Source organism: Nicotiana attenuata, unplaced genomic scaffold (assembly GCF_001879085.1).
Source record: "Nicotiana attenuata strain UT unplaced genomic scaffold, NIATTr2, whole genome shotgun sequence".
Lineage (NCBI taxonomy): Eukaryota > Viridiplantae > Streptophyta > Magnoliopsida > Solanales > Solanaceae > Nicotiana > Nicotiana attenuata.
Genome location: NW_017671791.1, coordinates 63,772 through 81,303, shown reverse-complemented (window position 1 = coordinate 81,303; position 17,532 = coordinate 63,772). Strand labels below are relative to the sequence as shown.

The 17,532-nt window shown below is 42.1% G+C and overlaps 1 protein-coding gene across 1 annotated transcript; it reads right to left on the bottom strand.

Annotated features, from left to right (window-relative positions):
* Positions 1-25: 25 nt before the first annotated feature.
* On the bottom strand, positions 26-1,638 carry LOC109210236 (ethylene-responsive transcription factor CRF4-like). Its single transcript, XM_019373618.1, has 3 exons — positions 1,635-1,638; positions 1,183-1,537; positions 26-392 (listed from the first exon to the last, which is right to left on the bottom strand). Exons 1-3 carry the CDS (start codon positions 1,636-1,638, stop codon positions 26-28), a joined length of 726 nt encoding a protein of 241 aa, XP_019229163.1.
* Between the last annotated feature and the right edge of the window lie 15,894 nt (positions 1,639-17,532).

Below are 17,532 nucleotides of genomic sequence, written 5' to 3'. Positions count from 1 at the left end.
GATCCCCATCAGCTCTACCATCGGATCATAAATTCGTTGGATCATCCAAAATAGTTTTTTCATCTGTAATTGCAACCACACCATCATCTGGTGTATCTGATGTTTGTAAGTCAGGTTCAATTCTTGAATCTTCAACAGACGATTCACTCGATCCCAATGAAGTAGTTCGCGCAATAGAAACACTCGTCGAGTAATTAGCCAATTCGGAATTCTGTACACAATAATCAGGGAAGTTAAGTATAGCATTATGACCATACAGAACCTTAGCAGCCTCATCATAAGCAATAGCAGCTTCAACAGCTGTAGAGAAAGTACCAAGCCAAAGTCTCTTTCCATTACTATTATAAACAGGTTCTCTAATTTCAGCAACCCATTTTCCCCAAGTCCTTTGCCTAACCCATTTTTGTGCTTTTGAAAATGAAGGTGGTTGTAGTTAATTTTCTGAAATTTATTTGGATGAGGGTTTACATAGCCTATCCCAACTGGCTTAGGATTGAGTTGAAGTTTTTGTAGTTGTCCGGTTGGTTTATTAATTGAGTAAAGATTATGTTTTTCTGAGTTTACACTATTTACTTCTTTTGTCTAAGTATATGTTGTTTTCTCAATGGTCTTTCTGGAGTGCCACTGCCTGTATATGTGATGCTTCTGAAATTGAAGATGATTGTAATTTTTTTTTTTGTNGAATTCAAGCCTAAGTTTCTTAAAAACTTCCGAATTACGCATTCGATCAAAAACCCGACCAAACGATGTCCGAATGACCTGAAATTTTACACACATATCCAAAATCACCTAACGGAGCTGCAGCAACTCTCGGAATTCCATTCCGACCCTCGGATCAAAATCTCACCTATCAACCGGAATTCGCCAAAATACTAACTTCGCCAATTCAAGCCTAATTCTACACCGGACCTCCAAAATCAATTCCGATCGCACTCCTAAGTCACAAATCATTTCCCGAAGCTAACCGAATCACCGGAAATCACATCCGAGCCTTCTAACTCATAAACATCCGGTTGACTTTTCCAACTTAGGCCTTCCTTAAAGAGACTAAGTGTCTCATTTCTTATCAAAACCAATCCAAATCAACTCTAACACACCACATACCGATAACGAAACATGAAGAAGCATAAAATGGGAGAAATGAAGCAGTAACACTTGAGACGACGGGTCGGGTCGTCACACATTACTACTGATTCCATATTCAAGCAACAAACAGAAGAATCCTGCTGTGCCCCTGGATCCCCATCAGCTCTACCATCGGAACATAAATTCGTTGGATCATCCAAAATAGTTTTTTCATCTGTAATTGCAACCACACCATCATCTGGTGTATCTGATGTTTGTAAGTCAGGTTCAATTCTTGAATCTTCAATAGACGATTCACTCGATCCCAATGAAGTAGTTCGCGCAATAGAAACACTTGTCGAGTAATTAGCCAATTCGGAATTCTGTACACAATAATCAGGGAAGTTAAGTATAGCATTATGACCATACAAAACCTTAGCAGCCTCATCATAAGCAATAGCAGCTTCAACAGCTGTAGAAAAAGTACCAAGCCAAAGTCTCTTTCCATTACTATTATAAACAGGTTCTCTAATTTCAGCAACCCATTTTCCCCGAGTCCTTTGCCTAACCCATTTTTGTGCTTTTGAAAATGAAGGTGGTTGTAGTTAATTTTCTGAAATTTATTTGGATGAGGGTTTCTATAGCCTATCCCACTAGCTTAGGATTGAGTTGAAGTTTTTGTAGTTGTCCAGTTGGTTTATTAATTGAGTAAAGATTATGTTTTTTTGAGTATGCACTATTTATTTCTTTTGTCTAAGTATATGTTGTTTTCTCAATGGTCTTTCTGGAGTGCCTCTGCCTGTATATGTGATGCTTCTGAAATTGAAGATGATTGTAATATTTTTTTTTTGTAAAGGTTTGAATTTTTTAACTATTCATATTATAAGAGATAATTTTTAAGAAGTTAACTTTTAAAGGCCTTAAATTTCTTTACTGTTTGTGACTTTCTGAGTTCCACCCTTAAAAGCAGTGGTTAATGTCAAATTAATATGCTTTTGGTTTATTTGGTTAGTTTTGTTGATTTACTTTTATCGTATAGGATATCTATGGATAATGGTGATAAAAGTTGGATGAATCTATTGAGATGGACAGATGAGTATATCCGTGGAGTGAATGATTTTCTTGATAAGACGTTTGAACTAGCTGCCCAAGGAAATGAAATATTATGCCCTTGCAAAAAGTGCATGAATCGCTATTGGTATTATAGAAATGTGGTGGAGGATCATTTAGTTGTTCATGGATTTGTTGATGGTTATACCAAATGGGTTTTCCACGAGGAAGGATTTTCCTCGAGAAATACACCTCATCCAAGCAATGATGATGAAGGTTCTACCATGCGTGACGATATTGATGGACTACTTCATGATACATTTAAAAATATAGAGGGTTGGGCAGGGGATGAAGAAGGAGTTGGGGAAAGACTATCTGAAGATGCAAAGAAGTTTTTCAAATTGCTGGAGGAAGGAAAACAAGAGTTATATCCGGGGTGTTAAATTTCAGTAAACTTAGTTTCACTATTCGATTGTACTTGCTTAAATCCTTGCATGGGTTGAGCAATGTGGCTTTCTCCGATTTGTTAGAGTTGATAAAAGAGGCATTTCCCTTTGCTCAGGTACTGGAATCTTTCAACAAGGCTAGAAACATGATAACAGATTTGGGTCTTCATTATGAAAAAATACATGCATGTCCTAATGATTGCATGTTATTTTGGAAAGAAAATGCGAATGCCGATAATTTCTCTATTTGTGGGTCTTCAATATGGAAGAGTGATGGTCCTTTGACTAAAGCAAGCTCTAAAATCCCTGCAAAGGTTTTAAGGTACTTTCCTTTAAAGCCTAGGCTTCAGAGGATATTCATGCGTCCTGAAATGGCTGCTGCAATGAGATGGCATGCTAATGAACGACCCAATGATGGGAATATAAAATATCCTGCTGATGGGGAAGCTTGAAAGGCTTTTGATTCTTTGCACCCAGACTTCTCTAGAGATGCTCGAAATGTTAGATTGAGTCTTTCAAGTGATGGTTTCAACCCGTTTCGGACCATGAACATTTCTCATAGCACGTGGCCCGTTATGTTAATGAACTATAATTTATCACCGTGGATTTGCATGAAGCCAGAGTATATAATGTTGTCTATGATCATTCCAGGTCCATCATCTCCAGGAAATGATATAGATGTGTACCTACGACCATTAATTGAAGAATTGAAGGAACTATGGGAAACTGGGATAGACACATTTGATGCTGAAACCAACCAAACTTTCCGAATGCGTGCTGCCTTAATGTGGATAGTTAGTGACTTTCCAGCATTAGCAATGCTTTCAGGATGGAGCACTAAGGGGAGATTGGCATGCCCCACTTGCAATTATGACACATGTTCTCATTATCTCAAACATAGTCATAAGATGTGTTACTTGGTCCATCGAAGATTTTTGCCTCGTGATCATCCATTCCGACGAGATAAGAAGTCTTTTGATGGTAAGGAGGAGAATAGACCTGCCCCTGCTCCATTGTCGGGTGAAGAAGTGTTTGAAGAGCTGCTTGTAGTAACACTCAAGGTCAGTACGTACCAAATTTTATACATCTTCTTCTATTTCTTCTTCTCTTCCTTCCTTGCTTGGGATTTTGCATATAACATCTATCACTGCCGAGTTGATATAAGCAACTCTTTAATATCTTTGTCTGCGTGCTGCTTCCCTTATTTCGGTGCTTTTAGTTTTGTGTTCTCTCAAAAATATTTTAACTGGCACATACTAGGAGATATCCCTTTGGTTTGCGATATGGCATCTAGGAAATAAAGGTACTCTTTGATACTTAAACTTTATTTGGCTGTGTGGATCAATTAAGTACATGTAGTCTCTAGTTAAACTTGAAGTTTAATCCATTGAATCCCTTAAGATTTCTGCTAATAGGATATATTTATAGTACTAAAATCAATGCATTCAAAATGAGCTTCTATCTCATTTACATTGTCTTGATCTCCTTTGTTCACCAATCTTGAAACCAAAGACCATTTGTTAATTGGATTAGAAACTGGAGCTGACAAGAAAACCAACACCATTTAGAATACTGAAATTCCCATTGTACTAACTTCTCTTAGCACTCTGATAACAGCTGAGACAAGTTGAAGTTATAACAAATGTAGACATGTGAAAATATATTTGTTACGGAATTAAAAAGTTTCTCATTCTCATCCAAGTTCTTTGTCCTTTAAGCTTTCCCTCTTGATTTCCTCATAGGTTATAGAGATCATTTTTTCTACCATTTGTTCATTGAGTCAAATAGCTTGCAAATTCTGACACTTCCTCTGGTGACTTTTTTACCTGAACAATCATTGATTTTTCAGTCTCTTTCGATTGGATTTGCACTTACGATTTTTGGAACTTTGGATGCTTACCAAAGTTTAACTTGCTTGAGAAATGGCTTCTCAAACCACCTAGCCTCTCTGGCTGCTAAATGTGATTGTTTCAAGAGATCTTCTGGGTGGTGAAGGCCACAGCTCTCAGTCCCCCTTACCCACAGTCCTTTTATTTGCAGTTTGGTGTTGTGTACACTATTTTGGATACTGATCTGAATGAGATCATTGTCTTTGAATAGTTTTATTTCATGGGATGTCATAAATCTTTAAAATTTAGACAATGCTAATGCCATCTCTTGATTCTTCTGGCATTGCTACGATCAGTGCTGATTATTGAAATTGTTACAAAGGTTCAATTAGAAACTCCTGGCATGGAGACTTCTAATGGAAACACCTGTAGTTTTTGGGGCCATTTTTTTGAATATGATATATATTTCGCTTTTTCTTGGATGTCTTTTAAAATTGTGGACATGTGGTGTTTATTCAATTGATTCAACGGCACTTAACTTAGGAAAATGTTTGCTTTTGTCAAAAGGTGAAAGGTATAGGCTCGAGTCGTCTTTGTTATATTATATTCAATTTTGTGTGTGTGGGATTGTTTGGATGTGGGATGGTGCTCTCTAGGAGGGAATGAGTTGAAGAATTTACATCTGACTGCATTTCTTTTAAGGGTTGTGGTTGATGATGCAGGTTTCCCCTCACAGTTTATGTGAACATAGATTTTGAGACTCTACTTGGTTCACTTCTTTTGTATTTAATTAGTTATTTACTTCTCTGCGCAAGGTTCATTTTGGTAATAATTTTACTTATCCTCTTTTGTAGGTGGAGTAGATCAAGAAATGGATGATAAAGACGATGAAGAACTAGACCTTACTTGAAATGAATTTTGTATTGTTATAGATGGATGTTCTAGGAATCTTTTATTACCGAAATTTTTGAAACTTATTTACTATCTTTAAATGTACTAAACTTATGCACTCATGGGGTAGAATATTTGCTTTATGGATATTATTTGCTTGATGGATAATTTTGTATTATTAATAGTTTCATTTTATGATGTATTTAAATTTTAGTGTTATTATAATTTATTATATGTATAAATATTTATTTATAACAGGTGCTATATTTTGGTTTTAACTGAACTGATACAATACCCTACCAGAACCGTTGCAATAGGACACTAATGGCGTTCCAATAGACAATGTAAACCGTTGCAATAGGTCCCATAAACTGTTCCAAATATAAATATAACCGTTACAATAGCCTACCAGAACCGTTGCAATAGGACACAAATGGCGTTCCAATAGACAATGTAAACCGTTGCAATAGGTCCCATAAACTGTTCCAAATACAAATATAACCGTTACGATAGCCTAAAGAAATCGTAGCTATATCCAACATAACCGTAGCAATAGCTTACATAAGTGTTGCTTTAAATAATATGGTGACGGTTAAAAACCGTTGTATAAACAATACAGCAACGGTTCTAAACCGCTCCAATTGAAACTAATAACCGTTCCAAGAGAGAACGGGAAAACCGTTGCAATAGACGTATCTATTGTCACGGCAATGCAAACCGTTACAAGAACCGTTCCAGTAGGCCTATGGGTACGCCGGCTGATGTGACGGTCTTTAAACCGTTCCAATATCTCTATGGCAACGGTTTGGCAGTCTGTGGGAACGGTTTTGCAACCGTTACCGTAGACCAATATTTTAGTAGTGTGTGCGGTCCGCGATCATACTTGTGCGGACCGCGTTAGAGACCTCTGCGGTTGGGGTCCATTCTACGTGGTCCGCGGAGACGAAGTACAGAGAGCCCAGACTTGAAGTCCAAGAGCCTAGTGCGGCCGCGGTCCATTTTGTCCGGCCCGCACTGACCCCGCATGGGCATTTTTTCCAGTTTTTCTAGCTTAGTATAAATAGAACCTTTTTCCATTTTTAGGGTATCAGTTAATTCCAGAACTGAGCTGCGCTCGTGAGAACCTCAATTGTAGCCATTTCTGGCATCTTAGCTTCAAATTAACTATGGATTCTTGTATTTTAATTTAGCATTTAATTAATATGTCTTGTTCTTCATCTAGTTCTTCATTTTCTCCTTCAAGTATGAGTAGCTAAACCCATTAGCTAGGGTTGTGGCTCAATCCTAGTGTGGGTAATTGATGGGTGCTTCCATCTAGGGTTAGATTGACTATGGGTGTTTGCTATTTGGGTTGATTTTATGTTTTAATCTATGAATTGGTGGTTGCAAACACTAATTTATGCTTTGTGGATTTGACTCTTCTTGAGAAAGAGAGTCTAAGTCTCCCAACATTGACCCAACAAGGAATTGGGATGGACTCATGAGAAATGATAGTCCCAATTAACGGGTTAAACCTCGAGAGAGTAATCACCCTACTTTAACCCTAGTTGCTTGATCTAATTTGCCTACCCATTTGGTCTCGGGAGAGTCAATTGGGCAAAATCACTCTCTCTACTGAGAGGTGTGAGAGTGGGTAAAATTGTGCAACGGTTATAGCATAAGCCCCAATTATGTCAATCGAACCTTAGTAGCATCTACCCGTCAATTAGCCACCTAGGTGATGTCACGGCCCTAGTGCCTTTCTTCCCATTAGATACAACCTTAGCAATTATTTTGTAGCATAATCTAGTTTCAATTAGTAGTTTGATAATGGTAGCTTATAATTGAAAAACCCAAAAATGCTGGAAGTGACATTTAGGACAATTACACGACTCTAGTCTAGATAGATACCCAGCTCCAATTTCTAGCTCTCTGAGGAATTCGATCCCGACCCTCATATTAAAAGCTATTGCGACCCTCTCTTCCTACTTTATAGTAGTGTGGAGTTGGTTGCGATCAACTTTTTGGCGCCGTTGCCGGGGAGCTAATGGTTTTGGCTATCTATTTAGTTAGTTTTGTGTGTGGTTCTTCTTTCCATCTTATTTACTAATTTGTGTGTGTGAATACTACAGGCACCAAATGGATTTAAACGCAAATGACCCTCTTGGAAATGTGCTTGCGGGGGAGGAGGTAGATGAAATTGGGGAGGATGAGGTGCCTCTTGTACCTCCCGGACCAAGACGAGGCCGCCAGGCCAATGCTAATGATAATGTTCCAGACCCTCCTTCGCCACCTCCAAGAGTGGCTCCCAGAGTGCTACCAAATCAAGGGTACGCGAGTGCTATAGTCCCTCCCAGAATTCGGGCGGACAATTTCCAGATAACCAATGTGATGTTGACCTTAATTGAGCAGCGTGGGTATTTCACGAGCGCTATGGATCAAAATACCTACAAACATCTAAAAGGGTTCGTGGATACATGTTGGGGTAGCAAGCAGACGAATGTGTCCGAAGATGTTCTTAGGTTGAGACTTTTCCCGTTCTCACTCCAGGGAAAGGCATTAGATTGGCTAGAGAGACTCCCCAATCATTCCATCACAACTTGGGATGAGTTGACGGATAAATTTATTGCTAAATTTTTCTCACCCGGTCACATGGACGCACTTCGAGATGAGATATTGGCTTTCAAGCAAGAATCCACGGAATATTTGCATGAGATTTGGGAGCGGTTTAGAACAATGGTGAAAGAATACCCAAACAACGATATGACCGAGGCGATGATTCAACAAACCTTCTATCGGGGCATCAATACAACAAATCAGTGCATAGTCAATCAATTGTCCGGGGGTAATTTCATGAAGTTGTCTTATGACGAAGCTTGCGAGATTCTTGATGAGATGGAGGATACATCTTTTGCATGGCAAAGTAGAGCCAATGTTCCCCAAGGTGACCCTACGATTATTCATTTGTATAAGGAGTTACACGACCATGGGCAAGCTATAGCGCAGTTGACAACTACTATGAACCAATTGGCTAAGGCACAGTTGCAACAATTCAAAAACCCTCGCCAAGTGAATGCTATGGAAAGTGTTAATTTGCTTACCAACAAGAGAAGGCAAAGGAGGCAACAAAACCAAGGGAATTTCGAGCAATTTGATGATGAGTGTGATGGGTTTCAAAATGATGGCTATGATGAGCAAAATGAAGAGGTACAATATGTTAACAACTATCAAGGCAATAGAGGCAACTCTTCAAATCAACAATGGCGACCTCAAGGAAATTGGGGTAATCAACAACAAGGTGGTGGCAATTGGAACAATGACAACCAAGGCGGTAATTGGGGGAACAACAATCAAGGCAACCAAGGGCATTGGACTGGTAATAACAACAATTGGAACAACAATGGTCAAGGCAATTGGAACAACAATGGAAATCAAGGAAACCGGGGGCAAGGCTTTCAGAGGCCCCCGATGTACCAACAACCAAACAATCTGCCTCCGTTTCAATCTCAAGGATCTAGTTCTTCGGGTAATGATATGGGAAGAATAGAAATGATGTTCGAACAAATGATGAAGAAGAACCAAGATTCTGATGCTCAATTGGCTTCCCACAATACCTCTATCCGAAATTTGGAGGTGCAATTAGGCCAAATCTCTCAATCGTTGAATACTCGCCCTAAGGGTGCTCTACCAAGTGATACGGTAATGAACCCGAAGGGTGGTAACAATCATGTGATGGCGGTTACAACAAGAAGTGGGAGAGGCGGTGATGTGCATGCCTCGAAAGATAAGCAAGTTGTGGATGATGATGTTGGGTTGCGAGAAAATAATGAACCTTTTATAGTTGAAGATGTAGTTGAGAATGAGGTAACCAATGATGTGAGGTTTGACATTAATGAGGCCGAGGTGGAAACTCAAGATGCCGTGAACCCGTCTAGGGAACACGTGAATGACATGCCCGAGCCGGTGGTGCCCACAGCCAAGGCAACTTTGCTTAGGCCACCTCTACCTTATCTTCAACAGTTAGCAAAGTAAAAGAGTGACAATCAATTCTAAAAGTTCATTGATATGATGAAAAGCCTTACAATCAATGCGCCTTTGGTGGAGGCACTTGAACAAATGCCGGGCTATGCAAAGTTCATGAAGGATTTGGTCACAAAGAAGCGTTCTATGGATTGTGAAACAATAAAGATGACTCACCAAGTCAGTGCGATAGTGCATTCTATGGCCCCGAAACTTGAAGACCTCGGAGCTTTTACTATCCCTTGCACTATTGGAAGTGCAGATTTTGCTAAGGCCCTTTGTGATTTGGGGGCTAGCATAATTTTGATGCCTTATTCGGTCTTCAAGACTTTGGGAATTGGGCAACCCAGGCCAACCTCAATGAGACTTCAAATGGCGGACCGTTCGATCAAGCGGCCTTTGGGCATAATTGATGATGTGCTTGTCCGGGTGGACAAGTTTATATTGCCGGCCGACTTTGTCATTTCAGATTGTGAAGTGGACTTTGAAGTCCCAATTATTCTAGGGAGACCTTTCCTTGCAACGGGGAAGGCATTGGTTGATGTTGAAGCGGGTGAGCTAACTTTCCGAGTGAGAGATGAGAAGGTTGTATTCCATGTTTTCAAATCCATGAAGCAACCCAATAGCACCGAGGTGTGCTCATTTGTGGACATTGTCACAGCTGTGATAGTAGATGACACAAGTTCTATGATCAACATGGAGGATCCCCTTGAGGTCGTGCTATTAAATCTTGACGACGATGGTGATGCAAGCAGAGTGGAGTGTGTCAATGCTCTACATGGGATGGGGTCTTATTCCTATGATCCAAGAAAATTGTCCTTGGATCTTGAAAACCGGAAAACTCCACCAACAAAACCATCAATTGAGGAGCCACCGGTGTTGGAGTTGAAGACACTTCCTCCACACCTCAAGTATGAATTCTTGGGCTCTAATTCAACTCTACGATTTATTCTTTCTTCTTGCCTTACTAACATGCAGGTTGAGGCCACTTTGGAGGTGCTTCAAAGGCGAAAAAGGGCAATTGGATGGACTCTGGCGGACATTCGGGGAATAAGCCCCGCATTTTGCATGCACAAAATTATCTTGGAGGATGATGCAAGGCCTTCCTTAGAACATCAAAGGAGGCTCAATGAGGCAATGCAAGATGTGGTGAATAAAGAAGTGATCAAGTGGCTTGATGCGGGTGTGGCATATCCAATCTCCGATAGCTCATGGACTTCTCCGGTGCAATGTGTACCGAAGAAAGGTGGGATGACTGTGGTGACAAATGACAACAATGAACTTATTCCCACTCGGACCATTACTAGGTGGAGAGTTTGCATGGACTACTGGAAGCTAAATAAAGTGACCCGCAAGGATTATTTCCCCTTGCCATTCCTTGACCAAATGCTTGATCGCCTTGCGGGGCGAGCCTTTTATTTCTTTTTGGATGGATATTCGGGTTATAATGAAATCTTAATTGCCCCGGAGGACCAAGAGAAGACCACATTCATATGCCCATATGATACATTTGCTTTCTCCCGGATGCCATTCGGGTTGTGCAATGCTCCGGCGACCTTCCAACGATGCATGATGGCTATTTTCACCGACATGGTGGAAGACATATTGGAGGCCTTTATGGATGATTTTAGTGTGGTTGGTGATTCATTTGAAGAGTGTTTCGGAAATTTGGATAGAGTCTTGGCCCGATGTGAAGAAATTAATCTCGTTCTCAATTGGGAAAAATGTCATTTCATGGTTGAAGAAGGTATAGTGTTGGGTCACAAGATTTCTAAGCATGGGATTGAAGTAGACAAAGCTAAGATCGAGGTGATTTCGAGGCTTCCTCCCCCCACTTCTGTCAAAAGGGTGAGGAGTTTCCTTGGGCATGCGGGGTTCTACCGGCGGTTTGTCAAAGATTTCTCGAAGGTTGTGAATCCTCTTGGAAAGTTGCTAGAGAAAGATGCTAAGTTTGTGTTTGATGAGAAATGCATGGAGGCCTTTGAACTTCTTTAGCACAAGTTGATCACCACCCCGATCATTACTGCACCCAATTGGAGCTTGCCTTTCGAGCTCATGTGCGATGCAAGTGACGTTGCGGTTGGGGCGGTGTTGGGTCAACGAGTGAACAAAATGTTCCATCCCGTGTACTATGCAAGCAAGACTATGAATGAAGCTCAGAGTAACTACACGGTGACGGAGAAGGAATTATTGGCTATTGTGTTTGCCATGGAAAAATTTAGGCCATATCTTATGGGGGCCAAAGTCATAGTGCACACCGACCATGCCGCCCTTAGGTATTTGATGACCAAGAAAGATTCCAAGGCAAGATTGATGAGATGGGTGTTGCTTCTTCAAGAGTTTGACTTAGAAATAGTGGACCGGAAGGGTAGTGAGAACCAAGTTGCGGACCATTTGTCCCGCTTGGAGGAGGAAGGAAGGCCATATGACGGCCTAGAGATAAATGATACATTCCCCGATGAGCAACTACTTTCCGTGTCAATGTGTGACATGCCATGGTTCGCGGACATTGCTAATTTCATTGTAACTGGCATTATCCCGTGTGAGCTCTCTTCTAACCAAAGGAAAAAGCTCAAATAGGATAGTTTGGATTTTTATTGGGATGAATGCTTGTTTTAGATATGCACGGATGGTGTGATTCGAAGGTGTGTCCCGGAGGGAGAGAAATTGAGTATTTTGGAGGCTTGTCATTCATCCCCCTATGGTGGCCATCATGGAGGGGTGCGAACGGCTTCAAAAGTTTTGAGTTGTGGTTTTTATTGGCCAACCTTGTTCAAAGATGCAAGTGATTTAGTAAAAAGATGTGATCAACGTCAACGAGCAGGCCGGATTTCCAAGAAAGACGAGATGCCTCTAAACACAATTCTTGAAGTTTATATCTTTGATGTTTGGGGTATCGATTTTATGGGCCCTTTTGTTAGCTCGTGTGGGAACACTTACATTCTTGTAGCGGTTGATTATATGTCAAAATGGATTGAGGCCGTGGCCTTGCCCAACAATGAAGCTAGGAGTGTGGTGGCATTTTTAAAGAAGAGCATTTTCACAAGGTTTGGTACACCCCGGGCAATCATTAGTGATGGAGGATCGCATTTTTGTAATAGAGCTTTTGATGCCTTGCTTTCCAAGTATGGTGTCAACCAAAAAGTCTCTACACCTTATCATCCTCAAGCAAGTGGCCAGGTTGAAGTGTCAAACAGGGAAATCAAGAGCATTTTGTCCAAAACTGTCAATGCCAATAGGACCGATTGGTCTAAAAAGTTAGATGATGCTCTATGGGCTTACCGGACCGCTTACAAGACTCCAATTGGTATGTCACCGTATCGGTTGGTGTTTGGGAAAGCATGTCACCTACCAGTGGAATTGGAGCATAAGGCCATGTGGGCCTTGAGGAAGCTTAATCTTGAGTGGGATGTTGCGGCCAATCTTCGTGTTGAACAACTCAATGAACTTGATGAATTTCGGTTCCATGCATACTCTAGTTCGTCCTTGTATAAGGACAAGATGAAGTACCTTCATGACAAATATGCTCGTGGAAAAGAGTTCAAAGTTAGTGATTTGGTCCGCTTGTTCAACTCTCGTCTAAGGTTGTTTCCGGGAAAGCTGAAATCAAAGTGGAGTGGACCATTTGAAGTTGTATGTGTGACCCTGTTCGGTGCTCTAGATTTGAAGAACAAAAGTGGTGAAGTCTTTTGAGTGAATGGGCACCGTGTCAAGCATTATCTTGGGAAGTTTTATGATAGCCATGTGGTGGCTGTTGTTCATTTCAAATGATGTGATGGTAACCCGCGTCGTGCCGCGACGTTAAATCAGGCACTTCTTGGAAGGCAACCCATGTGTTTTGCTTCTTGTTTTCTTTGATTTTCTTTGTAGTTTAGGATTTATTTTTGGGCTAATTGGTTGTGAGATGTTGCATGGATTATGTTGATGCAGTGCAAAAGATTGTGAAGAAAATGAACAAGTCTCTGAAGTTGCCAGTGCGGCCGCACTACACTTTGTGCGGTCCGCACTGGTAGAAGCTAATATGAGGACTCTCTGAAGTTTGCCACCGCGGCCGCATGGCATTTTGCGCGGTCGGCGGTGGAGCTCTGCGGCCGCGGTCCCTTTTGTGCGGACCGCAGAGGCCTGTTTCCAAAGGTTTGAGTAATACAACCCAGCGCGGACCGCGGTCCATTTCATGCGGCCGCGCTGGTATGTGAGGCTGGGCCCTAGGGGCTTTTCTATAAATAGACCACAGGGAGCCCCTTTTACCCTTTTCGCGAATTTCACTCTCAGAAGCCCTAGACTACTGTTCATCATCTCTTTTGACCGTAATTCGTGCTTAGATTGATTAACTGTATTTCATCTCGTACATCTGGTAACATTTCACTCATTTCTCTTTATTTAATTTTGTAATTTCATTTTATTTTCACTTTCTTTAGCCTGTAGCTTCTTCTTCGTCCCGTATTTCTCTACTTGTTAGCTTATGTTAGTTTAAATGTTAAATTTTGTGTGTTTGGTGAGATTAATTAACTGGGTAATTGAGTAGGGACAATATCTAGGTGAAATCTTGAACTATAATGCAAAACCCAAGAACCCTAACTCAGTGCCATATCTGGGCACCCTTCGCGAAGCGCGGTCGTGTTTATGCAGTCCGCGGTGATGATATTCTGAAAGTTGACCATAAGCCCAGTGCGGCCGCACTGCATTTTGTGTGGACCGCACTGGCCCACCGCGGCCGCGGTACTATTTTGTGCGGGCCGCGGTGGTGAGATTCAGAGAGCGATTTTTGAGGACCTTAGACCTATGCGGACCGCGGTCATTCTTGTGTGGTCCGCGGTGGCCTTAGTGCGGCCGCACTGCCATTTTGTGCGGTCCGCACTAGCCATGTTTTGCAACTGTCTGCTGCAACTATATAATGCTGTTGTGCAATTCTTCCTGCACTAATGTCTCACTATTTCTGCTGATACTAACAATGTTAGATGCTGTGTTTGCAGATAATGGTTAAACAACGAGGGGGAAAAGGATCAAAACAACCCGGAGAGGTGAATCCTCCCGGGGAGGAAAGCAGAAGATGATAAAACTCACTCCCCAAGTTCGACAGAGTACAAAAAGGTTGAGAAAAGCAATAAAAGTAGCTGACAGAGCTGCTGATAAATCGAGGAGTGAGTACGAGCCTTCACAGGATGTTTCCTCAGATTCCATTCCCACTCATATCCCTGACTGGCCCGGGAGGTATAGACTGACTGATGACACTCCTCCACCATCACCCACTATCTGAAGGCCAATCAATGTCGTTTCTGAGTCGTCTGAGGGCTCAGCAGCTGGTAGTGGAGACGACTCCACCTCCCCCACAGCTTCATTATCTGGGGAGAGTGCATGCGGAGATGAGGAGGAGGTGCAGAGAGCCTCAGGTGGGAGGCATTGACCGAACTAGGAAGCCCAATGTTTGGGAGGACAGATTTGTGAGCCAAGTGGCATACCATAAGTTTAGGGAGTGGTGGCCGGTGAGGCATTTGATACCGGAGCGGAGTTTTATTGACAAAGACTTACTACCCACAACCCTAACGTGCATAGGCAATTTAGAACTAGAGTGGGCTGGGAAATATTTATGGAGAAGTGTATAGATGCCAATGAACACATGGTCAAGGAATTTTGTTGTAATGTAGCCCACATCGTCAAGGGTTCCAAAGTGACCAAGGTTCGAGACAAAAAGGTATTGTTCGACGGGCAGTATCTGAATGATTATTTGGGCTTCAATGAAGAGGACGAGACTCTATATTTGGCAAAGTTGGAGATGGGCGAGGGGGTCCGTCCATGGTTAGCTCAGTACCTGGCAATCCCAGGTACCGTTCCTGAATGGTTGACTGCGGGGGTAAAAATACTGAGGGGGACCTTGAACTTTGAAGCTAGGGATTGGGAGACCTTTGTTTGCAGCAGGTTGGACCCTACTACACATGACCAGACTCTTCCTCTCCACCGGGCTGTGTTGGTTGCATCGATCATGGCGGGATACCCCATTAATATGGGAAATGTGATGTCCCGCATTATCTCATTAGTGGGTGCAGAGCATAACCGGAACTACCCTTTCCCCAACACCCTCTCTATGTATTTCCGGGACTTGGAGGTGGAAAAGAAACCCTATGATGTCAAGGCCAAACCGGTAGCTCCATTCTCATGGTATAGTTTTAAGGGGCCAGACAACCCCAAGGACAAGAACTACAAGGCCCCTGCTTCTACCCCAACTGGCCAGTCTGAAGAGCCAGTTGTGGTAGAGGCCTCCACTGAGCCTGCCTCCACAGTTGCTGACATGCCTCCCGGACCTTCCACTACTGCTGACTTGCCTCCTGGTCCTTCCACCTTAGATGGCCCGGAGATTCCATCTTCCCGGGCTCATCCTATCACTGCCCAGCAATTTAGCCAGACGCTTCAGAGCCTGAACAACTAGATGTATACTGCTTCATCCAAGTTGTCTACCTTGACCTCCACCATTGCAGCTCAGTCGGCTCCTCAGCCAGCATAGGTCCCACAATCTATAGAGGATGCCTTGAAGAAGATACTTGACAACCAGGAAAAGATCCTCAGTACCCAGGCTGATTTGGCAAAGGCAGTGGATTCACATGGCAAGGCTCTAAAGGAGCTTGCCAAGGAGCACAAGAAGCTGCACAAGACACGGGCCTCCAAGGAGTCCGTGAAGGAGCTGAGCGCGGATGTGGATAGACTGAAGGCAGACCAGCTGCCTTTAGACTTATTTTTTGAGGACCCAGCTCCAGCAGCAGCCACAGATCCGGGGCAGACACAGAGGCCTCCGAAGAGGAAGAGGACGATCCCAAGAGTAGATGATGCCATCATCCAGTTGGCAGACCCACCGGAGGCTTCCTCCAGTCAGCCACAGGATGTACCAGATCCACAGCTGGTCCAGTCCCAGGTCCCAGCAGCTGAGCAGCAGGATACTGGGAACCAGTCTGAGGTTCCCAAGCATACCGAGGACCCAGGGACCACTCATGATCCTATGCAGATGGACATGGCTTACGGAGTCTTCATATCCTTTCTTTATTACTTTTTGGTGCTTATTTGTTTAGTTGGCATTGGGGACAATGCCAACTTTTATTTAAGAGGGAGCGCCCTACATGTTATTTTGGATGACTGTATATATACTGATTCATTTTATGCTTTCTTGATTTTCATTTGGTCTGTATATAATTTTATTATTTAGCTACTTTTATCACACTTCTTATTTTTTCTTTGGTCTGTATATAAAGTTACATCAGTGTACATATTCATTCCTCGTTGTATATTCAAATCCCCTATTGTACATATTCATTCTATTTTCTATTTTTGCAAAAATTTTTCGTTTTTAGCTTCTTACATAGGCTCGTAGCCTTTTGTTTTGTTTTGGACGTTTTAATAAGCCTTTGGTTTTCTTAATGCCACGGTTCTTTCCAAAGGTGGAGTTTTGTGTGAACCGGGTGGCTCTTCCCAATGATAGATGGCGTGACAACCTTCTTAAGGGTTTGAGTCTGTTTTTATTTTTGTTTTTGGGTAGTTTGTAGTTATGGGTACCTCAAGCAAAGTTCACTTGGGCCTAGCACATTTGCCTTTGATCCCATGGTCAAACACAAATTGTTGTGTTTAGGATGGTGAATGTCGTGGCCTTGAGACTCTTGTGTTGACCGATAATTATCAAGTGGTTTTTCGGGACCATTGTGTGCTCAAATCGTATCTAAGGTCGTTGTGGCCCCCCGACTCGTTGTCTTTAGCAATCCCTTAGCTTGTATGGTGAGAAATCGAATTGCAAGTCCAAGTCCCAAGCTATTGGTCTAGAACTTGCCCTGAATGTTTGTTGAGGCAAAATCTTAAGTGAAATATTACTTGAGAAGTGACTATAGGCTCTCCTTGATCCAAGTGATAGTTGAACAAATTCCATAGCCTACCAATGATATGATCCCTAGTTAACTCTTTTGAGCCGTAGACCTTTTTCTTTCAAGAGCAATGTTACAAGCCTATACCCGTTCTAAAAGATACCCTCTCTTGGCACCCGATCTTTCCTTGAGCACATGGCAAAAATATAAGTTTGGGGGGAGAGACGAGGATGACAACAAAGTGGTATAAGGCACAAAAATGAAGAAAAGGAAAGGCAATGAAAAAGAAAGAAAAGCAAAAAGACAAAAAGAATGCTCAATGTGAGAAAGAATAAAAAGGGATTCAAGAAAAGTAAAAAAAACGAAAGTTGTGGAAAGTTGAAAAAAGGAGAAAAGAATTGAAATAGCATAAGA